The 25,664-nt window shown below is 41.3% G+C and overlaps 1 protein-coding gene across 1 annotated transcript in view; it reads left to right on the forward strand.

The window, feature by feature from the left end:
• Positions 1-25,432, forward strand: part of LOC117413965 (discoidin, CUB and LCCL domain-containing protein 1-like) — a 36,674-nt gene extending 11,242 nt beyond the window's left edge. The window contains exons 3-15 of the mRNA XM_059000301.1: positions 3,676-3,813; positions 11,489-11,540; positions 11,994-12,066; positions 12,749-12,882; positions 13,225-13,262; positions 14,404-14,598; positions 16,017-16,138; positions 16,496-16,664; positions 17,204-17,305; positions 18,705-18,792; positions 20,620-20,657; positions 21,527-21,655; positions 22,872-25,432. Of these exons, the coding sequence (XP_058856284.1) occupies positions 3,676-3,813; positions 11,489-11,540; positions 11,994-12,066; positions 12,749-12,882; positions 13,225-13,262; positions 14,404-14,598; positions 16,017-16,138; positions 16,496-16,664; positions 17,204-17,305; positions 18,705-18,792; positions 20,620-20,657; positions 21,527-21,655; positions 22,872-23,329 (1,736 nt within the window). The 3' untranslated portion in view covers positions 23,330-25,432. The remainder of the gene's footprint in view (positions 1-3,675; positions 3,814-11,488; positions 11,541-11,993; positions 12,067-12,748; positions 12,883-13,224; positions 13,263-14,403; positions 14,599-16,016; positions 16,139-16,495; positions 16,665-17,203; positions 17,306-18,704; positions 18,793-20,619; positions 20,658-21,526; positions 21,656-22,871) is intronic.
• Positions 25,433-25,664: the final 232 nt, after the last annotated feature.

Consider the following 25,664-nt stretch of genomic DNA (forward strand, 5'->3'; position numbering starts at 1 on the left):
TGAGACCCCTGACCAAGGCCTACTTTGGAACTAACCAACCTCCTGGCCTGGTCATATGCTTAAACAATGGAAACATGTATGCACTGTTATGGAATGTAAGGTTCTGGAAGATTATGCATTTGCAAATGCTGTGGTAATATTTAAGAGAGTGGATAAGACAGACTTAACATCCATAGCATACAGAATGGTGGAAGGGATATTTAGAGGTAAGTTTGAAAATCATCTGTATTGCAACAGTAAAATTAAGTATATGAGGAGATAACAGTATCACCTTTGGATCAAGACAGCTGCCAAATTAATAAATAATAATTACAATAAAGTATGCTGAGCAGATAAAATCTGAGACAAAGTCTACCAGCAAGGGAAATGGTTGTACAGAATTTATAGCAATATGATTTTCCTTTTAAACTTCCTTTGAATCAGTCACTTGACTCAGCGACAGATGCTGATGCTGGGGTTCTTTGTGAAGTGTGTTTATCCAAACCGGACCTAGTTGTGTTATTACAGGATTACAAGACTTGGGATCCCAATGAACGTGAATGGCTAATACATTCTACAGCAATGTAGATACATACAGCGAACAAAGTCATCCCAGTAAATCTTATCTAATATGCATCACCATCACATCGTAGATCGCACATGTATATGAAAGATGCACACATTATGTTAAATGTGTGTTTGATTTTTAACAGTATGTTTTTCATAGAATTATAATAATAATAATAATAATAATAATAATAATAATAATAATAATAATAATAATAATTGGCGAACGTATATCTTGCACACTTTTCCGTGCTACACTTCCGACACGCGTGAGTTGATTCTGGGAGTCCTTGTAGGAAAACCAATTCTGAACGTCACTGTTTTTTTAGACAATGACTCTTCCTGATCTCATTTTTTTTTTAAATACATTTTTCTCTAGAAAGAAGAAACTTTAAAAAAACCCCAGAAACATTCACCTTTCATTTTCTTTAAAAGAACTCAAACTCACAGAAGCCGGACGCCTTGACTCGCATTGGAGTAGCAATCACTGCTTATCCTATGATTGACACGTTTTCCTTTGTGTGGCTTTAGGAAGCTGATCGGAAGTACAGCATTGAAGTATCTGCAATGAGTGTTTGATAAATATTCTTCTCCAACAATTTCAAATATTTAAAAAAAAAAAAAAAAAAAATTCACCTTCACTATAATGTGCGCATTTTTTTCCTATAGGGAAATCTGAGAGCAGAGAAATTATAGCAATATTTATTAGGTAAGATTTTTGTATTTTTTAATCAGCAGATATACTGGGAAGGACATAACTGAATACAAAGCAGATACCAGTAAGTGGTGTAAAATCAGATTGGAATGGCGTACTCAGTGAGATACCGCAATGGTTAGATCCTTATTGTACTTCAAGGTACAAACTGCAAGATGAAAACTGCCCTACTGTGCGGGTTTACTGCTGGAATACACGGCAGTGCTCATGGTTTGACTTTGAGGTCTCGCATCCCTCCTGGTTACAGGGCCAGGCACTGAGCTGTCTATTTCCTTTTCACACACATCATTGATGTTCTTGGCTCTCTCACTTGTCTTTCCTCCTCAGGGTTTGTTGGTTTAGTTGAGGCGGTTTCACTTTTGCTTTAGTGACCAGGTGCTTTGATTCCCACACTTTGTGACACAGACAAGCTGCTGAATTACTGAGAACCACAGCTGCATTGTACCAGCACCGGATGAACACACCACAACAGAAAGCTTCAAGATGCCAAACACCGGAATTCAGTTGAATTTATTTGGAATTGCAACCCAAAAGTGAACACATAATGTTTGAAACACATTACATATATTTTAAAATCTGTATTTTTAATGAGTTTCAGTTTGAAATGTGTTCTATGGTACTTTTGTTTGCGAGTGTATTTTGTTAGTCACAATTACTTTAATTTAGTATTGTAGTACTCTGGGAAGTGCTTTCAAATAGAAGCATTACTTACAGTAACCCATTGAGCTCCACTATATGGCTCTTGATTTGGAGGTGAAGGCTGGACACTCAATCGTTTTTAGTAGCTAAAACAATTGTTTAAACATGTTCATAATCACAAAAACACTGTGCAGTCCACAATATTCATTTAGCCTTTTTACACCCTTTGTTGGGGGGTTTTTAGACACATTTTTGTATTGATAATTACACTAAATGAAAAAGTACATTGGATTCCTGACATCAGACGCGAGAGCCATGACAAGGCAAGGTATAATTGAAGCACTTATTCTGAATGTACTTTTAATCTAATATGTATACAATTGAGAAAAACATTTCTATTTTTCAATAATAAAAAAAAATGTGAGAACAATTTTCAGGCTCCAAACCCCAAGTAAGAAATTAGTTCTTGTTTTAATGTTAGTTAAGAAAATGATCATGAATTTGTTGTCGTTATTGAAATAAGAAGCGTTTTTTTAATTAGGAGAAGGCCATCCAGAGCAGCAGGAACAGCCTGGGATCAGGGTTACAGGAAACTGAACACCGAATCTGTCCACCTCCACTCCCTGCAGCATCTCTGGAGAGCGGAGTGTGGGAGGGAGTGAGTCCGATCCATTAGCAATGCTCCAAGTGGGAGTGACAGGGTCACACGCTAACCCATTAGCAACAGAACATTCAGAACATCTCCTTTCCATTAAAACAGAACCAGATCCGTCCAAAGCCAGCTGTACATGTAGCACATACAGTGCTGCTGTAGTCACTTGGAGAGTAAGCCAGTGGCCTCTGTGATTTGGTGTGGGGTGCAGATGCAGACACCCTGCATTGCAGGAAGCTATTTTGATCAGGGCTTGGATAGCAATCCCATATATTAAAAGCTGTTGAGTTATTTTATTTTCTATTGTTGCATTCTTTTTAGCTCATTTGCATATTCTGTGTCCCTGGCATTTGAAGACCACAAGAATCCCTTTGGCATGGATTTCAGAATCCAGTTTGAATAGAAAAGTGTGATTTATGAATCCAAGGAATTTGGACTAGACATGTTATTCCATCTCATACAGTATATGAGACACATTATCCATTCCATATGGGATTCACTGCCAGTGTTATCAGTGGCATATTGAGTCAAGGAAGTTTTCTTTAATCTGCCTGCGGCACTTTCACTCGCTGATGTGTGCTCCACACACCCTGTGATAGATGCTGTCCAACGAGGTGTCATTCTACCGTTCAGAGGATTAGCATTATCCGAAACCTCTGTCACAGCACAGTGGACAGCCTGGCTGTTTTATAAGAGACATTCCTAAGGGTTTTTTGATGGAAAATGCATTTCGCAGATGTGTTTAACAGCTACCCACCAGGGCACTGTACCTCCCATTTTTTCAGTTTTAAACACTAGGGAACACTGCCTCCCTCCTAGTGTCTCAGATCTAATCACTAGCCCACACTGCATTTCTCCCAGTCCCTGCACTCTAACCACTAGGCCACACTGCCTCCTAGTCCCTCAGCCTAATCACCAAGCCATACTGCCTCCCTCCCAATCCCTCAGCTAATTTTTTACTTATGTGTCTCTCATACTGTATCCCTTATCTCTACTAAACTCTTTACATTTGGAATAGTCTGTATCCGATACCTGCAATATACCCCCATTCATTCAGAATGGTCTCTTTAATGTACTTCACAATCCCAACACAGTGCTTGACATGTGCCACATTCTCTTTCAGGTCCTCTCTGCGGAAACATGAACATGATCCAAAAGAAGCTGACGCTAAACTCTAGCGAGGTGACGATACGCTTCGAGAGCGGAACCCATCGCTCGGGCCGGGGCTTCCTGTTGTCCTACACCACTGAGGGGCACTCAGGTAGGCAGGTGGTGTTAAATATTTCAAGAGGTTTTGAAAATATTGTTTCACATCTGTAGGTCCTTTGAAACATTATCAGTATAACAAAAGTAGCACATAGACTAAAGGGGCTCTTTTCATTTTCAGTTTTGCTTTCTGAGTTACACATTTCTTTGTCGAGGTCATTCATTTCCTTTTATGCTGGTTGTAGCTGTGGGAGTGTGCCTGTTCGCCTGACTGTTCGGCTTGTCAGGTTTATTTAATGTTATCAATTTTATATAAGTTTGCCTCCCTCCTAGTCCCTCAGCTGTGAACACCAGGCCACACTGTCTCCCTCGCAGTCCCTCAGCTCTGAACACCAGGCCACACTGTCTCCCTTGCAGTCCCTCAGCTCTGAACACCAGGCCACACTGTCTCCCTCGCAGTCCCTCAGCTCTGAACACCAGGCCACACTGTCTCCCTCCTAGTCCCTCAGCTGTGAACACCAGGCCACACTGTCTCCCTCGCAGTCCCTCAGCTGTGAACACCAGGCCACACTGTCTCCCTCGCAGTCCCTCAGCTCTGAACACCAGGCCACACTATCTCCCTCGCAGTCCCTCAGCTCTGAACACCAGGCCACACTGTCTCCCTCCTAGTCCCTCAGCTCTTAATCCTGTGACGTTTTGAGTTTCTACTGTATAGAGTCAATACACTTTGAGATCGTGTCTGAATGTGTGGTATTCTTAGATCTTAGTAAGGTTCCACATTATTTTAACCTCTGGCCATAATACTGATACATACCACTCACTTTCAGAAGGTGAGGTTTCTATTTCTAGTGAGTATACTTCAAATTTAACACAGAGAGTAAAACAAGAAGGTATAGATGGAAGCTGATCAAGTAAGTTTAGAATGGAAGGCAGACAGCACATTTTTACACAGAGTTAATGCATGGAATCCTTCTGTCTCCACTACAAGTGACGTAGGATCTAAAACACTGGGGACTTTTTAAAAAGCATCTAACAGGAATGAATGGTGTGCTAACAAGGGGTAAGCCTTGATGGACCCAACAGCCTATTCTGATTTTTTAGCCTCAAAGGTACATATCTTTTGAATCATGTTTATAAACCATTTGATCTGACATTCCTGTAGATTATTCCACCTTAGATTAGTAATTATTGTTTTCTTTATTTCTGCTTGTAAATCACCTCTCACATGCCATCAAAGTGCTGTGTAATGAATTCTGTAAATGCAATAAACAGACATTAAAATGACATCACCACAACGCACACTGCAGTTAGATCAGGAAAACCAGTTCGCTTCAGGGAGCTGATCTAGAAAAGTGATTACTGTGGAGACTCTGCTTACACCACTGCTTCTGAAGGCCAGGTACAGTGATGTGTCCAGACTGATGTCACTAAACTCATTACTCATTATGTGTGATGCTCACACTGAAAGTCTGTACCAATTACCTGTATTAATCATAGTGTTAGAAGTGCCATAATTACATAAACAAAGTTTAAAAACGGAGGTTCGGGAGGAAGGATTGCCCACTACACACATCACGCCTGTCAGAGCAATATAAACAGACTGGTAACTTACATTTCTATTGCGTTTGATTCATCGCCTCTCTCTGTCTCCCCCCGCTCCACCCTCGCAGCTCCCCCTTGGTACTGTCTGTTATGGGGGGTCTGCTGCCTCATCCAGCGGGCCAAGTGGTGGACCCTCAAATCAAGCGGGTTTGAGGCAATTGTTCATTTCTGTATGTTGCATAGTCATTTATTATTATTCAGATGTCTGTGTTGTGGGGGTTTGTCTTCAATACTACTGAATACTTGTTAGGTATTCCCTTAAGAGGGTGATTGATGTGTTTTTATAAAGTGGCTTGGGCACTGCTCTTTTTGACTGAAGATGATTCCAAACCATGTAAATGTCTCAGTACAACCGCACGGTTTGGAACTCAGCCTTATCACACAAAAAGAATATCGCTACGCCAACAAACAACAGGTTTAAAAGTACTATTTGTCTTCCAATAATAAGTACAAAAATTAGTGATGTACCTTTAGTAAACTATAATCATTTGGGTCAATTTACATTTGAAACCTGGCAATTTTGAGGAAAATGAAGAAACCAAAGAAACCAGAAACCCTTCATCTTCAGATTAACCTTCAGATAGTTTTTCTTTTACAAAATGTATTCTAAAGACCTATTTATCCTCACTAATAAAATAACTAGATAAAATAATAATAAAACTAATAAGAATAAATACATCTATATAACTACATGTAAAAAAAAGTCTGCTTCTAGAGCGCCTTAATCTAAAGCAAGGCTGTCTTGTTGTTATAGGAACCAGACAACATTGTCTGGTTCCTATGCCTCACAACCCAGCTGAGAGCTGTGCGATTATCTCAGTACAGCCACACACCTTCTCGTGTGTTGTTTCTTACTTGTTCCCCAAGATTTATTCCAGTACCAAGGAAAATAAAATAAACATCATAATAAACCATATGATCCGGGTTGTGTACTCTACAACTATAATACACTAGTGGTTGCAGGGGTTTTATTTGATAAAAAGTCGACCACAATTTCCAATAATTAAGGATTTAGGTAAAATGGTAAAAATTATTATTATTATTATTATTATTATTATTATTATTATTATTATTATTATTATTATTATTATTATTATTAATAATAATAATAATAATAATAATAATAATAATAATAATAATAATAATAATAATAATAATAATAATAATATATTTCAAAAGGAAAACCAGCTGTTCTGTCATTGGGCCATTGCCATGCCAACTAGGGTGTAAGTGACAGCTGACCAAGAAAATTGCTTGTGCACCAAAGTCTACGTCATATTTTGTTTAAACTCCCTGTGAATAAATCTAATAAAATAACCTATCTAGTCCGGAGTGAGGAATTCCAATGGGTTCCTTGTGGCTCTTGCAGTATTGCAGGTTTGTAAAGTCCTGGACATTTCATCTCAAAGGGAGTGAGAGTGTGGTGCTGGTGGCAGCTGCTTCAGGAAGGCTCTCCTGCCTGTCAGTGTAGGCCTGAAGCCTGGGGCCCCTCGCCTCACTCCTAGACTGTGTGGGCGGAAAACTATGTGTGTCTGGCTGCAGCAGGGAGCAGGTTAACTGTTGCCTGGCCAGGGAACAAACTGGGGAAGCAGTCAACACGGAAATTGGGCTTCATCTGCAGTATGAAATAGAAAGAGAAACGCTGGTGTTGTGTTATCACCAGTGTTTGCAAGGTTATTGTATTTTATCATGTAATGAGCTTTAATTGAACTGCACCTTTTTTTGTGATGACTTTGTGTAAAGGAGCTCCGATTATGAGCTCAGGAACGGCTCTTCAGTTTTTATATTAGTTTATATTAATAATTGCCAGCAGCAGCTAGTACACTGTGGTGTATTGCCAGAAAAACAAAAGGAAACTCAGCCCAAGGTGTCAGATCACTAGATTGAGCCGGCTCTTACCCTTTGGCTGATCTGCAGTAGCTTATGTTAGAACTGAAGATCAGCTTCAGAAAAACATTCTTTTAGTAATTGCAATGCAAACCACTCACATTGCAAACGGTTATAAAAAAAATAAGGGAGTGTAAAAAAGCTACTTACTCTTTGCTAGAACAGCTCTTTGTATTTCTGATTTATGTTGAGGTCTTCCGACGCGCGCACTCTATAGTATATGATCAAAATCTAACACTACCCTTCCCTTTCCTCTGGCCAAGATGGTTGCCATATTGTAACTTCGTATTTGCACTTATAGACACACTGCATGCTAAATGTGTTTGTGACATTGACCTCGGACATACCATATTCCTTCGAATTTAAGATGCACTGTTTAAATCGTTTTTTTTCTTCTGAAAAATGGCCTGCGTCTCAAATTTGAGTACAGTGATGCATGTATTAAAATCGCCAACAAAAGATGTAACAGCCAGAGTACACAAACAGGAACGTGACTGACTGCCCGAGAAAAGACAAACAGAAACGTTACCGCCCGATCTCGAACCATCCATGACATACAGGCAGCCATTTTCAAAGAAGTGGGAGTCATTGTGTGGGAGATGTCAAGTGATAAAGAGGGCTCCTCCAGCTAGGAGAGATTTGTTGTTGTTACAGGCATGTTAATTTATCAATATACAATTATTATTATTATTATTTGTTTATTTAGCAGACGCCTTTATCCAAGGCAAATTTACAGAGACTAGGGTGTGTGAACTATGCATCAGCTGCAGAGTCACTTACAATTACGTCTCACCCGAAAGACGGAGCACAAGGAGGTTAAGTGACTTGCTCAGGGTCACACGATGAGTCAGTGGCTGCGGTGGGATTTGAACCAGGGACCTCCTGGTTACAAGCCCTTTTCTTTAACCACTGGACCACACAACCTCCTTATGCCTTACCAATATGCCTAATAGACAAGTTTGTAGCATTTCATTGCAAAAGTTCCTTGTATAAGTGGCTCTTATGTGCGTAATTGAGATTCTATCTTTGTAAATGCATCTTTATTTTATGTTTTATTTTTTTAAGGATGGGACATTTGGGCTGCATCTTAAATTTGAAGGAATACGGTATATGGCTTCCATATGGAGGTCATAGACTATAAGTATCTGCTGTCTAGAGACACTTTGATGTATTGTCTTAATATCAGGTGCACAGCTGTGATTTAGATTTGAGTTCCAGTCCCTGTGTTGTCCAGTAAATATGAACTGTTTCACTGGCGTATTGTTCTGACCTCCGACCATGTCAATGATGCAGACCACGCAGCTGGACATTGTGGTGTACATTCCATTCATAAACTGCCACTGTCTAAGTTATGAGTAAAAGGTCACGGCAGGTTATTAAATTCAAACACTCAACAGTGTCTGCCTAGTCTATTTCAGTCATTAGACATATGAAAGCCCCAGAGGTACATTTGTTAATGACTTCGATCATGGTGGCATATGTACTGCTTTTGAAGTCTATTGTCTTTGCAGTTGCAACACATCTGTGTCTGTGATTGTTTCAGGCATGTTCCATTGAAGGTGAAATGGCCACATCGTTTTAAGCTCAGGCCATATCAATGATGCAGAGCTACACAGTTTACTTTTACAAACCATCAGATATAGCCTTGCCTGACATTATGTCTCTGGGAATGCTTTGTTTCTGTATTGTTAATTACTTAATCAGATAATAACAACACAAAACATAATACATTGATGTAAATTAATTGTTAGGTCATGTTGGCAGTACATTGCAAAAGTTTATTTTCCTGTATAAATACAGTGCCTTGCGAAAGTATTCGGCCCCCTTGAACTTTGCGACCTTTTGCCACATTTCAGGCTTCAAACATAAAGATATGAAACTGTAATTTTTTGTGAAGAATCAACAACAAGTGGGACACAATCATGAAGTGGAACGAAATTTATTGGATATTTCAAACTTTTTTAAAAAATAAAAAACTGAAAAATTGGGCGTGCAAAATTATTCAGCCCCTTTACTTTCAGTGCAGCAAACTCTCTCCAGAAGTTCAGTGAGGATCTCTGAATGAACCAATGTTGACCTAAATGACTAATGATGATAAATAGAATCCACCTGTGTGTAATCAAGTCTCCGTATAAATGCACCTGCACTGTGATAGTCTCAGAGGTCCGTTTAAAGCGCAGAGAGCATCATGAAGAACAAGGAACACACCAGGCAGGTCCGAGATACTGTTGTGGAGAAGTTTAAAGCCGGATTTGGATACAAAAAGATTTCCCAAGCTTTAAACATCCCAAGGAGCACTGTGCAAGCGATAATATTGAAATGGAAGGAGTATCAGACCACTGCAAATCTACCAAGACCTGGCCGTCCCTCTAAACTTTCAGCTCATACAAGGAGAAGACTGATCAGAGATGCAGCCAAGAGGCCCATGATCACTCTGGATGAACTGCAGAGATCTACAGCTGAGGTGGGAGACTCTGTCCATAGGACAACAATCAGTCGTATACTGCACAAATCTGGCCTTTATGGAAGAGTGGCAAGAAGAAAGCCATTTCTTAAAGATATCCATAAAAAGTGTCGTTTACAGTTTGCCACAAGCCACCTGGGAGACACACCAAACATGTGGAAGAAGGTGCTCTGGTCAGATGAAACCAAAATCGAACTTTTTGGCAACAATGCAAAACGTTATGTTTGGCGTAAAAGCAACACAGCTCATCACCCTGAACACACCATCCCCACTGTCAAACATGGTGGTGGCAGCATCATGGTTTGGGCCTGCTTTTCTTCAGCAGGGACAGGGAAGATGGTTAAAATTGATGGGAAGATGGATGGAGCCAAATACAGGACCATTCTGGAAGAAAACCTGATGGAGTCTGCAAAAGACCTGAGACTGGGACGGAGATTTGTCTTCCAACAAGACAATGATCCAAAACATAAAGCAAAATCTACAATGGAATGGTTCACAAATAAACATATCCAGGTGTTAGAATGGCCAAGTCAAAGTCCAGACCTGAATCCAATCGAGAATCTGTGGAAAGAACTGAAAACTGCTGTTCACAAATGCTCTCCATCCAACCTCACTGAGCTCGAGCTGTTTTGCAAGGAGGAATGGGCAAAAATTTCAGTCTCTCGATGTGCAAAACTGATAGAGACATACCCCAAGCGACTTACAGCTGTAATCGCAGCAAAAGGTGGCGCTACAAAGTATTAACTTAAGCTGAATAATTTTGCACGCCCAATTTTTCAGTTTTTTATTTGTTAAAAAAGTTTGAAATATCCAATAAATTTCGTTCCACTTCATGATTGTGTCCCACTTGTTGTTGATTCTTCACAAAAAATTACAGTTTCATATCTTTATGTTTGAAGCCTGAAATGTGGCAAAAGGTCGCAAAGTTCAAGGGGGCCGAATACTTTCGCAAGGCACTGTAACTAACAAATTGTTTTAACTATTTCTTTTTTATTATGCATAAGTCTGACAGCGAATAAACAGGGAGCACTTTAGTTAACACTAAGCCTTACTCCACTTTTCTATGCTTTTACCATGATGTACTGGTGCTGAACACTGGCAGCCTGGGGTATTTGTGTTTAGAATAGATCCTGTTCTGGTTAGTGACACAGAGAGCAGCGCAGTGAGTCAGACCCCAAACCCCACCCTCTGTCTGTGTCTCTGCTGCTGTCCGGGGGTGGACAGGGCAGGAAACGGTGGACACTGGACACACAGCTGAGGTATTTCTGTAAATGTTGCACAAAAAAGGAAGTGCAGATCCTCTCTCTCTATATATATAGTGCAAACTATATCATGTAATGTGATGGTGTTTTAACAAATCACATTACTAAATATATACATATGTTACTGAATGATCAGGAGAGACACAGGAAAGCTGATGTTGAAACGCAATTCCTTGTAAACAACACAGCGGGTGTCTGACTCTTTCCTGCAGCTGCACACATGCGCCTGCAAAGCCAGAGAAGGTATGCTGTCACTGTTACAGTTTGTGCATAGGTTTTTATTAATTCAAATGAAAAAAATAATAATATCAGGCAAACTTCTAATACTACTGCACACTACTGTGTGTGTATATATATATATATATATATATATATATATATATATATATATATATATAACTTTTGTGTTTATTTCTATATATATTTGTAATATATGGCAATGTGAATTCCTATGTATTTTCTCTCCGTATGGGTCACTATTCCACACTTATTGACCTGACACCTCTTTGTTGCAGGTTTGACCTCCTGTATGGAGCGAGGTACTTACCGCACAGCTCCGCAGTTCAGGTGAGTTGCGAGGCAGCTCCTTGAGTTTACAGGGGCGGACTGTCGTCTCCCAGGGAGGACTTCCTGAAGAAGCTTTGCCTGCAGCAGCAGCAGCCATGATTTGACTACTTAGTATTTGTGCTAGAACAAGAACACTGAGGATTTACACAGGGGCAAATAAATTAAACTTAACAGCAACAAAACGCTCGTTATCAAACCAAACGCAGAAACACAGTTTGGTTGATTCAATACTGGCACTCTCTGTTCACCCCACTGTTAGTTGTGTGGCTGATGGGAGTTCCTGAGAAGTTTAAAGCCCTTCATACATATATGAAGACGTGATATTTCGTAAGCAAGGGGTCTGAGTGGGGTAAGCAGTCAGCATGCTGTATTCTCCTGACTGGGATCTGAGGTAAGATGTATTCAAGGCATATGAGCTGATCAGTATTACTGCAGTGTGTCTTTGTGTTTCAGTGCGTTGTGTCCTGCAGGCTGCAGGAATGTGAGTGGAGATATCTGGGGAGAGTTTAGCCAAGGATACCGAGATGTGAGTACATGATCCTTTAAATACACTGTTTCTATTCTGAATACCTTGAAATATGAAGCCTGGGAAAGTACAGCCTGGCTCTCGTGATCATACATTTGCTCTCTGGTTTACTGGTTGACATGAGCTGGTGACTGGGAGTGAGCTGAAATCCATCTCTGTTCAGTGGTTTGGTTCGGGTTTTGCCTTTTCAAAATAGAGACAGGCATGAAATACTCTAGGAATTGATAGCATATGTGGCCACAGAATACTGTGTTAATCACGTGACTGTTGGAGCTCAGTCAAGTGACCACACCAGCTCCCTCCAGCATCTCCCATAACTAGATTCTGGTCTCCATGGGTGCATAACCAAGAACTGTTTCTTTAAAAAAAGCATTATTAATGAGAGTTATTCAATCGGTTTCCTGACTTACTGAAGACAAGAAGGGCAAGAAAAACTTACAACTTTCTTTAGCCCAGTGTAGTACATCCAATTGTTTTCGACAATGAAAAAACATGTCTGCTATGTGTTTCATTCAAAATGGCACATTGCAATCGAAGTGCATGGAAATCATTGGAAAATACATGCTTCTTTGAAAACTGCACACCTGGGACCTCTGTAGCTAATGGAAGTGCAAAGCAACTGTAATAGCAACTGAACAGTGGAATCGGAGAACATTATGCGACTGTCCCTCCTCCCTCTCAGACGTCAGTGCTGTGTAAAGCTGCCATCCACGCGGGGGTGATCTCTGACGAGCGTGGGGGTCCGATCAAGGTGTCGCGGGAGCGGAGCATCACCCTCTATGAAGCATCGCTCGCCAACGGGGTCCTGTCCAAAACGTGAGTGTGTCAAAAACAAGGAGGATTGGGGGCTTTCTGGGAATCACCCATGGCAGTCCAAATAAACACATTTATTTTCTAATTTATGCACAGTTTTGTATGTTCTTATACAGAAAGTGGGGAGGGTATGGAATGGGCTATCTAGTCATGTTGGGTCCTACTTGACAAAGTTTTGAGATCAATCAGCTACAAGGAACTGGCCTCCATTTTCTTATGTTTTTATCTGTGTATTAATTAAAACAATTAATACCAGGGCACTAGCTGGCATACTTTTATACATTAAAGTGCGGTTTTAGAATTGATTCCTGTGAACTCTGACAGCCTATCCTTTGTTTTTTACAGTGGCCCTCTCTCTGAAAAGCGCCTTGTCTTCCACAAAGGTAAGGCTGCATGAATGTGATATGGGAAGCAGAAACCAGCTTTGGAGGTTGCCAGCTTTGATAACTGAATTGAATTTAGATAATACTACACGAGTATACAGACAGGGGAAGCCAAGCAAAGTGTTACATTACAGTAAGTGGACTAGGAGGCAGTGTGGTCTCGTGGTTAGAGTGAAGAGGCTGGGAGACAGCGTGGCTTATTGGTTAGAGTAGAAGGACTGGGAGAGAGTGTGACATAGTGGTTTTAGATGAGGGGTTGATAGGCAGTGTGGTCAAGTGGTTAGAGCTGAGTGACTGGGAGGCAGTATTGTCTAGTGGTTAGAGCTGAGGGACTGGGAGGCAGTGTGTGGTCTAGTGGTTAGAGCTGAGTGACTGGGAGGCAGTATGGTCTAGTGGTTAGAGCTGAGGGACTGGGAGGCAGTGTGTGGTCTAGTGGTTAAAGCTGAGTGACTGGGAGGCAGTATGGTCTAGTGGTTAGTGCTTGGAGTTGGGAAGACTGGGAGGAGTATGGTCTTGTAGTTGAACCTTAAGTAGAAAAGTATTCATAGAAACTGATGGAGATTGTCTGATTGCATTCTCTATATCGTTAAATTAAAAGAGTTACATTTAATTAAAGATGTGTTATAGATTATACATTTTATGCTTGTTGTAATAATAATTGACAATTCTTTTTTGTAGTTTTTTTGTTTTGGCAAACAGAATTCTAAAAAAAAGCATGTCTGGCAGTTATTTGTAAGTGCAGAGAGGCTAGTTTCACTGGAGATTTGTCATGTGTGATTGGAGACGGCCTGGAGTATACTGTTATGAAGTAGACACTTTGCATAAGTTCAGGCTATAGAAAAGGACACATCCTGGCATTATCAGTTTTGCTGATCAGTGATTGACATGTAACGCATTACTGTAAAAAAAAAAATCTGTAAAATGTAAACTGAGACATAACTATTTGTAACTGTAACTGCAACAAAGTAATAACTTACTGTACCAGTTACAATTTTGTGCAAGTAACTTGTAACTGTAACAGATTACTTTTAGAAGTAACTTCCCCTGGACCTGTCATTAAGCTGCCATGAAAAACATCCTCTTTATAATTGGTTGTTTTTTGTGTGTGGTCCGCCCTCACTCTTCTCTCGTCCCCTGACAGAGTGTACAGGCGCGCTGCCTGTCTCTAGCTTCAACGCCTCCTCATCCTGGGAGGAAGTGGACAGCCTGGGACACCAGGTTCTATGGTCCCCCAGAAATGCAGATCTGCACAGTCAGGGGCCCGCCTGGGCGGCAGGGAGCAGCGAGCAGAGCGCCTCACTAGAGATGGACCTGGGAGAGAGGAGGAACATCACAGGTCAGTAAGTATTCAGCACGCCACATCTCTCTGTCTGGCTGCAAAATCTACCAAAGATCAGCTTGAAGGACTAAAACTACACCACATACTCTCTGCACTGCACAGGGGTCTCATTGTCTTACCTGATTAGAAACTTTTTAAAATCCGACTGCGTCTGAATTGTCATCTGTTTGCATTTTTGCAGGGGCACTGGCGTCCTTTCAGATTGCACTTGTTATTCGGACAAATTGGGCCAGGTTCAATTGATCTAATAGCACTAGCAATAGAGACGGACATCCACTGTTCGATGTTTGATTTTGAAAACCTTGGTTTACAAACGGTTTCATTATCTAAATGGTGGCAGTAGTTGGATCCAGTAGTTGCTGGTTAGATCAATTCAATGGTCTCTGAGCTCAGTACTTTACTCTTGAGAGAAGGGGTAAGAGATTAGGGTAACGTTACTGGGGTGCAAGATGGGAACTTCAAATAAGTGGGCAGTTCTCAAGGTTCAAGATTTGGTTTGCCTATGTTGACCTCTAGTGTGTACCTGTATTAATAATAGAGATAACAATAATAGGCTTGGTATACTGGTTTGGGTAGCAATGATAAACCCCTGTGAAATGAAGCACTATCGTTTGTGTTATGGCCTGTCACATGACTGATATATTTTGTATGCAATGCTTGACTGTATAAAAGATGCATCTCCTAAGTCAATTTCATTCACAATGTCAAGCAAGGATAACAGTTTCTGAGTGGCTCACCTGGTAAAAGTAGAGCCGCGTGGTGTGCAGGGTGAGTCATGCAGTCAGGGGAGTGCAGGTATGCATCCTGACTGTCAAACTTACCAATCTTCGCTGGGAATCCAGAGAGAGCTTCACATTGTCTCTGGTCCTCCCTGGGGTTAGGGAGGAAAAATCAGCAAGGACTGTTTCTCCTCACCATGCTACAGCAGACCCTACTGGCCAGGTGCCCAGTGAGCTCAAAGCAGACACTGTGGACAGTAGCTAGCTGACATCCTCTGGAGCTGCTGGGTGTAAAGAGGCGATTGGTTTGGGGATCAAAGGACGCCTACTGACCAGCAGTTCTCCTGAGCTGTTGTGGGTATTGCTGCACGCTGAGGGAACATAATTGGACATTTTAAATTGGGGAGAAAAACATGGGTTCAATAATTAGACTTATCTGCAGAGTTCCAATCCCAACTTCCCTGAAGGAATCAGAAGTGGTAATCTTTTAGAAATGACCACGTATCCCTCCAGAACAACACCTTGCAGACTCAACAAATCAAATCAGTGCTGCACTGGCGGCCCGCGGAGGACCTACACCCCAGTGACAGTGTTATGGCAAGTGTTTATAATTGTCCAACCCTTTTATCTGTCAATACCACTGCCTGTGGTAATATTAGGAATGATGTGTGTTATGTGTTGCAATTTCTCTTGTAGGTATTATCACAAAGGGCTCAGCAGGCCGGAATAATTTCTATGTGAAATCGTATAAGATTCTCTACAGTAAAGACAGGAAGTTATGGAAGGTCTATAAAAGTGCCAGCAGTAAGGAGGAAAAGGTAAGGCAGATCAATGTACAGCTGTGGCCATCACCCTATAGAATTAACTCATTTTGCTTCATAAAGTCGAATGAAACCGCTGAATGATGTTACTTTAAAATACTTTGTAGTTTTCCATATACTTAAAGAAAAACTGACAAATTGAAAAATTGACATTTTAAAATCTAACATGAAATACTGTACTACTATTATAGCTTCCAGTAGACTTGTGCGATATCATTTTGTCGTTTCTTTGATTACACAATGTTAAATAAAAGATGACAAACTTTGCACTGTTTTATTGTTTGTACATTTTACTTGTATTTTATCCGTTGGTCCTTATAAAAGTCTCCTACTGGTGTCTGCCTCTCTGTTTAGGTTTTTGAGGGCAATACGGACAACGAACAGGAAGTGCGGAATGACTTCATCCCGCCCATCGTGGCGCGCTACATTCTCATCCAGCCCCAGACGTGGTACAACAGAGTCTCCCTGAGGGTCAGTGTGCTGGGCTGTGCCACCCCCAGAATCAGGTCCCTCCGGCCCGTCGGTGAGTGAGCACCCTCAGGTTCCAGGCATCATTGATCATTGGTGACATCACAATGAATAATCACCAGAACCCTGAGCTGCACATGATAACCAAGAAGAACCCCAGCAGCCCAATTGGTTATTATAATACAGTGGAGCCCTGCTGTTAAGGCCAGTCAAAGGACCAACAAAATGTGGCCTTAATAGAGGGTGGTCTTATTACTGAAGGGACAAAACATTTGTCAAATAATTTTACTATGGTTTATTTTAATTTTCCATTACGCAAACTGTTCTACAAAAACAATCAAATGTTCATATAAGTTACATCATGTTAAGTCTACAGCAGGTTGGTCTTATTAAAGACCTCTGATACTGGCCTTAATACTGAATGCAGGGGTAGCTTAACTGTTGAAGGTTGCTTTATTTTAGCCTCAATAGGACAATAACACGACTGTAAAAAAGGACTTAATTATCCCTAAAATGAAATGTGTTTTATGCATATCTGTATGTGTGTGTGCTGATCTTTGAAGGCCCACTAAAAGCTGTGTTTTATATTAACAGACAAAGTGCCTCCAGTCATCCCCCCCACAGTCAGCATTCCCGAGGGTCCGACCACAACTGGCGGACCGGTCATTATCAAGAACCAGGACACAGGTCTGAGAGGTCGGGAATATATTCTGCAATATGATACAACAGTATTTACACTTGGTTTGCTTTGATTTTTCTTCACCAGCAGCTGATGAAATTGCCTAACCTACTACTGGCATTTTCAAACCCAAGATGTGTTTTTGTTTTTCAAAATGGAAATTGCATTTTCAAATTAGTAATGTATTTTCTAGGGTTCCCAGAGTGGCGCACCTAGTAAAAACACGGCTGCATGGTGTGTAGGTTGAGTCATACAGTCAGAGGACCGCAGGTTCGCATCCTCGCTGTGTGAAGTGGCCCGTGGCCTGGAGATTCCACAAGGAGTGTTGGGTGGGCTCTGGCGCTCCTGTGGGTTAGGGAAGCCAAACTGGCAAGGACTGTTTCACTTCACCATGCTTCAGAGGACCCTACTGGCTAGGCGGACATCAAGCTCAATTGGACAAATTTACAAATGAGACGAGGCCATTCAGCCCATCTTAGCTCATCCGGTTCCTAGTAGCTGATTGATCTCAAAACTTTGTTGGGTTGGGTGATTTTGAGTTGGGTGATTTTGCCTCAACATGACGAGGTAACCCATTCCCATTCCTTCCCTCTATCCTAAGTCTATCTCCACTTCCAACTGTATCCTCTGGTCCTGGTTTCTGTACTGCACTTTGACTAGGGTTAATTATTGCAACTCGTTTTAAGATTTTAGACTTCAAACATGTTCCCCTAATTCTTCTCTGTTCTTGGCTAAATAGATCCAGTTATTTTAGCCTGTCTTCACAGCTCATTCCTTTAAGCATCTGGGATTAGTCTGGTTGCTCTTCATTGCACTCTGTCCAAGGCCTCCAGGGCCACCCTTTGGTGCTGTGGTGACCAGAATTGGACAAGGTGCTCTAAGTGTAGTCTCACCAGTGCATTATACAACCTTCATCATAACCTCCTTGGATTTGTATTCTACACATCTGGCTGTATACACCTGCATGGCTGGCCTTTGTCCTCAAAGAGCCAGTAGCAGGAGTCTCCAATGACCTCCAAGTACATTTCCTGTTTGAACAAACAAAGAAATCCCATTTTCGGTTTGAAAATGCCAGTCTGCAGTCCGGCCATTACAGCTGCTACCTTCTTGAATCACACCTCTCATTTGGAATGTTCCGTTAGAATGGTTTGTGCTTTTGAATGTGTCATTTGGTACCACTGCTTTTCTTTAAATGTTTTTTGTAATGAGTTGCCCCAGTATTGAGTTTCAGTGATTTGTATCTTTAGCTGTCTTTACCTGGCTTCCACTGCTGCAGGCCTAGCTGCTTCGCCATTATGTGTGCTTTCTCATGCTAAAGAAACTTATGTGAGACTGACCTGCTCTGGCTGGTGGTGAGGAGCAGATGTGAAAGCCGGCGGGTGATGGAGGTGTAATATGATATCTAACTTCACACAGCTTCCAATCTGGTGGTGATACTGGCCGTGGTCGGCCTACTGGTGGTCTGCGTGCTGGTCCTGGTTCTGTGTCTGTGCAGAAAGAAAAGGTAAGAAATCTGCTCGTTCAGCAGTGTGTTTAGAGCAATCACAAACAAGTTGCTTTTAAATGGAATTGTGTTACTAAACTGTCATTCAACTATTAAATCATGCTGACACTATTCACTGTTGAAGGCCAAATCTGTGGCAACTGCTGGTCTTAATTTTCTAAAACTCTGCATGGGCCTTTGTTGTGAGATAATGAACTGCTTTTTTATGGCAATGAATACAGCTGTCTGTATCCTTGGTATAGTTAGTTATATAGCTGGTGTTATAGTAGCTTGGGGAGAGAAATTTCACAACTGGGATAACATCTCCCAACCCAACACCACATTGCCGCCTTCCAAGTCCCTCAGCTCAAACCACTAGGCCACACTCTCATTCCCAGTCCCTCAGCTCAAACCACTAGGCCACACTGCCTCCGCCCCAGTCCCTCAGCTCAAACCACTAGGTCACACTGCCTCCTCCCCACCCCCTCAGCTCAAACCACTAGGCCACACTGCCTCCGCCCCAGTCCCTCAGCTTAAACCACTAGGCCACACTGCCTCCACCCCAGTCTCTCAGCTCAAACCACAAGGTCACACTGCCTCCTCCCCAGTCCCTTAGCTCAAACCACTAGGCCACTGCCTCCTCCCCAGCCCCTCAGCTGTCCCTAAGCTCTAAGAAATTACTCTTCATGTTTATTACATACCCACCCCACATAGTTTCCAGTAATTGCCACCCTGTGCAGCCCCCTGACACACTGAGGTTTTTGCTGTACTGATGTGTCCATGCAGCCTGCATTCTGTCACTCAGTGCTGGGACTGGGTCAGGTTGATGAGGGAGGTGTTTACAGTGAGCCTCCAAACACTCACTGATAGAAGCTCTATTTATAGGCTGTGTGGACCAGCAGGGGTTCAGTGTGCTGTGTCAATTTTCACTGAGATAATACAATAGAAAAATGTGTGGTTGCTTATGACTGGCTGCTTACTTAAAGTGCCAGATTTCCCAAATAAAAGCATGGTAAATGTGCAGTTTACTGGGTCTAAAACAGATATCAAACTGCATTTTAATCATAAACATTCTTCAAGTAACTCATGAGGGTCAAAACTAGGTTTAAACAGCAAACAAAGTGTCAGCGAAAGAGAAAATCTGAGGACTGCCGAGAGAAAACACAATCCCCGGTCTTTAATAAGGCAGAGTGATTTGAGAAGGACTCCCTTGAGCTCCCAATGACAACATTCTGCTTTCACCTCATTCCCTCCAGAATGGAGCACATTTCATCTGCACTCTTTATAAACATTACCAGTACTATTCCCAAAGGAGAAAAGCTTCCTTATCGCCCCATTCCTAGAATAAGCAGCTGACAGGTCTTCAAAATTCCTTTTAGGAGGATTCCCTGAAAAGCATTTAGAGTATGAGAAAATGAAATGCCATCTATAAAAGTTTACCACAGTCATTTTGCAGTTTTGCCCATGCTTTTCCAACGGTTATAGTATGCATTTACCATAGTTTAACCAGGTTTGTCATGTTTTTAATATGCTTTACCATACCTCTTTGGGTGTTACAATGCTTGTCTATGCTTGACCAAGTTTCCAATAGGATTTAGTACACATTGTTATGTATTTACTATGGTAAACTTTGGTAGAGGCACGTCTAAAACTACTGATTACTGCTATTCCAATATCTGAATGATCCTCACTGACGTGGATATAGTGAAGAACTGTGTATTTCCACTAACATATATTGGTAGAACTCTCTTTCTTTCACAGGTGATCTGGTGACTTGTAATAACAGTGGTGGGGGATACTGTATGTATTTTACTGACTGAATCTTTGTTTCCTTTTTTATTTTTGCAGGAAGAATGCAGCTGAAGTGAAATGCTCGCTTGTGAAAGGTAGGTTTATATATAAGAAAAACTTAGTGTTGTAATCTATGCATTGTTATCCCTTGCTGGGAATGAAATCCCTATGAAGGGGATATAGTGGAGGCGGTTGTAGGTTCGTGTGTCACACGGCACAGAGTTGTTCATTCAGTATGTCTGGAAAACCACCTATCCAGTTGTCATGAAACTTGGTATTAACATCATTTAACACCAGTGATTGAGTGGGTGCCATTCCGAGGTTACAGGCAGGTGTCTATCCGTCAGTACATCCGTCCATCTGTATGTCACATTGCATTGTCTGTGTAACCGCTTATTACATTGTCATGAAACCTGGTCAGTCTTATACTTTACTTTTCTGTACATACTGTTAATATATGTCCTGGTCATCAACTTTATCATCATACTGAGAGCTCTGATTCTGAATTTACAGCCTGGGCAGAGGATGGATGTTACTTTTTGTAAACTTCAAAGGGGGTCGATTTTAATGACCCTTTAACTACGCTAATGCCCACTGGTTTTCCCCTAGAGGTGATTTATTGACCCTCTTATAAACCTTGCTTAATACAAGAAAAATATATTAGAAATATTATTAAGATTGGGCACCATTTAAATAGAGCCCATTTTTCAAATAGCTCAGAAATGATCTCCGGCCATAATTATGCATAACATATTGATATAAAAAGTCATTTTTTAAGCTCCTTAATAGGGCATGGCCTTACTACTGAAGTGGGGCAGTTTTAACAGCCAACTAAAGCCCCATAGTGCTGTTATCAGCTGTGAATTCCAATCAGAACTGCCACCTTAACTTTGATTAGTGCATTTCTGTGCTTCATACCCCTCACAATCGTTATGATGCATGACCTCCTGTGACCTTTATCCAGGGTGTCAGAGTTCAGGGGGAAAGATGCAGGGCTGTTGCCGTGGAAACCTGCCTCTCTCGGAGTCGGAGCTGATCTCGTACCCTGTGGAGAGGGGCATCCCTGGAGATCTCAGCAAGGTCCCCCTCACGGGTAAGGACCTCAGATAGTGGACTAGACCCCTGCCTATGGAAGCTGTGCGACAAGTAAAGGACTGTTACAGTCTCTCTCTCTCTGCCTCTTCAATTACCTCATTAGCATAACCCTTTCTTTATTCCCAGAAAGCAATCCTGAAAGAGGCCTTCTAATTACTTTCCAGTAAAGGACACAGACACGAGACTCACACACACAGGGGCTTGTTCTGTGTAAAAGGAACAAACCAGCTATAAAAAAACAGTGCCCTGATAAATAGGACAGGAGGCTAACGATAAAACAATTAGGACTTTTTTTTTTTCCTGCTGCTGTAATTAAAATTACAAGCCCTCTATGACTTCCTATTTGATACGAGGACAAGGGTCTATTATGAGTCGACTCAGGAAGACCCTGAACCTTTGTGCAAGCAGAGGAGGCTTTTCTGTGTGTGCTGGACAAAACTTCTGAATGTTCATTTACATGAAGAGGCGTGAGCGCATGAAGAGAAGCTGAAGATGAGGCAGCTGGGTGGTTTATTTATTACTTGTTTTTTTAAGTAAGCTGACTTTTGTTAAATAACTTCTGTCCGGTGAAAAATACCATGTTTGATTGAGTTTTATAAGATGCTTTTTTACTTGCATGTAGATATTAATATTTCTATCAATTTTTCCAGCATTCATGTGTCCCCACAAGCACACTCTGTACAGTAAGGTTAGATTAGGTTGTTAATACTGTTGTGGTCATGGTGATTTACTTTCATGATTCAGGCTTAGGACTTGATGACTAGTCTGACTGCCGTGTATAAAAAAAACCCTAATGTTATCTGTTTATTTAATTGTGTGTTTCACCATACAACTCTCAGCCAAGTGACATTAAACATGACATCTGGTGCTACACTAGATTCTACATGCTTTACCTTCTAGAGAGTCCGTCACTGCTTTACTTCCTAGGTCATTATTTTCTCCCCAACAGTGACTTCGGGGTCAAAGCATCCTAACTGGCTGCAAAGCATGTCAGTCATAAGAGGAAGCAGTCGGTCGGTTATGAAAAGGGGTGGAGACAATTTCACTTCCTTAATACAAATACTTTTGCGTTTGCTGAAGTATGTGTTTCTTTCAAAACTGCTCATTTGAGACCTATTCAGTGAATGGATGTGTACAATGGGGAGCATATGGAATAATTTAGTTAGCTTCATTTGAATGACCTCTAAGCCCTGCTTGTTCCCTCTCTTCTGTAGACTATGCAGAGCCGGATCTGATTGCCGGGGGCAAGGCTGGACAGAAAACAGGGTCCACGTTCCGGCCGGCAACTGATGAGGGCTACACCATCCCTCTGATCCTCAACCACTACGACGTTCCGGGGCAATTCCACGAGTACGCCGAGCCTCTGCCGGCAGAGCCTGAGTACGCCACCCCCTTCACCGAGCCGCCACCGGACCCCGGGGGGGGCGGGGCCAAGAAGAACATCTGTGTGGTCAAAGTGGTGCCCCCTTGCCAGGGCACAGGACTCAACATCACGGGCAGCTCACAGCTAGCACGATATGACTGTCCTGCGCAGAGATCACCGTTCACAGAAGGGAATCCCCGATACAACATTCCCCAAACTGCTGCAGACGGGGCAAGGAAAGCCAGTGTAGTTTATGCCGAACCGCAGGCCAGAGACTCTTTGAACCACATGTACCACGAGCCATTGTGATTGTGGAGGACAATCAGAGGTGCCTTATGGGTAGCTTTAAACATAAATACAGCTTTGTGGTCGACATTATTTCATCATTCTAAGCGCTAGTTCTAAAACGCCACTCAACTGCCGGTATAGTGGTATATATACATGTATATATTATATTATATTCACAACGGACGTCGATTTCCATGGCTCGTTTGCACATCACGCTATAACTGGGAGCAGGGAGCCTTGAATTGCTTCCAGAGAAACTAATGTTGGTGATTCTCAAATGGCCGGTTGCCTCTGTGGTCTGTTTAGTAGTTGGATGAACTTTGGAAACCACTGGACCGTTATAGTAAGTCGTATCTGATAATTCATAGGTCAAATGTTGGGTGTATGAGGTGTTACCTGAAGTCAGTATGTGGAGTGACATGTCATCTTACTAAATCTTACAATGCAGTGGTACTGTATTAAGGGGAAAGGTAGCACAAAGGCATGGGTAAAATGGTACCAGAGTGTAGAATGTCCTATTAACATATCAATGGTGTCATAATGAATGGTACAGTATGAAACAAAACAGTACATTACAGTATCACAACACTGTGCAATATAAACGCATAACAAAGTTGTTATCGAATGGGTATTTATAGAGAGAAAGACCCATCGGATTAGGGAGAATGGCTGGATAATCATGTTAATGAGAACTCATTACATGCATTTGGTCGGTTCGTTAGGGTGGTCCTAAAAGAATGAATACTGAGGGAAAATACAAAAAAATGTTTGAGGTATTTGTTCTGTAAAAAGGTGACAATGTATCACGAACGACCTAATGAGGATACCAGATTAGGTGTAAATGAACCAACTCTAGATTATACAGCCGCTTTTCCATAGCAACCTTCTTACAGTATATTTGAACCCCCTGTGTGGCACGAACAAGGGACCAGCCTTGGAAGAATGAACAGAGTCTTCCTACTCCCATCATTGCTTGCGTTTTATATTTGGTCCAAATCCATTGTGTTACCACTGATGCTGTTTTGTGTGTCTTCAGTACATAATAAAAGAAAATGTGCCTTACACCGTATTGTAAAATTACTAATGAAGGTTTATCTGTTAAATATGTAAGTGCACCCCCTCGTGAGGGCATTTTATGTAATTAACTCGTGCTTCTGTTTCCGCCACTGCAAAATGAATTGCTTTTCTCTCTGGGACTATACATGTCACAAGCTTCTAACAAAAGTATTTATATTTAATAAATAAGAGTCTGCATTAAAAATCCAGGTGAAACTATAAAAAGTCAAGTATGCAACGTTTTGGCTCGTGCCTTCTTGAGTGTAATATAGGGGGCTAAGAGTGGATGATAAAAGTTGATAAATGTAGACTGTGACAGACGGACACTATCGGTGCATAAGGGTATCCGTTTTTTGAACGAGGACTCCAAAACCAAGCAAAGAATATAAATATTTTCAGCACTATAAGTGGGGGACCAGTGAAGACACTTTTTTTGCTGTTGGAGAGTATACTGACACATTGAATTCAATTTGAATTGTGGCTCAGCTGTTCTTATAGAAGAACACGTTACTGGCACAGTATTTCAGCATGCCAGCTAGTTTTAAAGCAGAAAAAGTGGAGTTTAATAACAGTTTTATCTGGGACCCTGAAATTCTGGTTTGTGTAAAGCCACATTTTTTATATATTGAATTGTGTTTTCAGATTTTAAGTTCACTGCATTCCATTCCTAAATCATCCATTGCATCTTATTATGTGATGTGCCATCTTACAGCAATGTTTTAATCAAATGGTGAACAAAAAGTATTTAAAAAAGTGACTGGATGTGTGACTTTATTTCATGCTGGTATCCCATGATCAGTTTCTGTTTTATACTAAAATAAATGTTATTTATATCTGTAGTATTTCACGTATAATTGCACAGTTTCTGTTTTCTGGGAAAATGCAGGGCATCCTTTGGTTTCATATACAAGTCCTTGCGTTTGTCTCATAGTAAAGGGTCCCAGTGGTTGAAGAGACATGTAAATTCAGGGCGTGGAGGCCAAGGTGTTTATAAGTATGTGTTATACACCCGCATGGTATGCTGTGGCATTGTTAGAAGACCACATTGAAGCTTTGTAATTGGATTTCTAATAGATGGTTTGCTTTCTCTTCGACTCTTCTAAAATAGTCTAATTCCACAGGTTACAGTGCACATTCTAAAAATAAATAAATAACCCTGATCAATGAACCGATCAAGGAATCGTGATACTTCATTTATATGATACATCTGTATCATAATAGAGGTCTGTACCGTTTGTACTGTGATACAAGAACAAAAGCACGACATAGATTATAGCAATGTTGATGGAATCATGGGATA

This window comes from Acipenser ruthenus, chromosome 25 (assembly GCF_902713425.1).
Source record: "Acipenser ruthenus chromosome 25, fAciRut3.2 maternal haplotype, whole genome shotgun sequence".
Lineage (NCBI taxonomy): Eukaryota > Metazoa > Chordata > Actinopteri > Acipenseriformes > Acipenseridae > Acipenser > Acipenser ruthenus.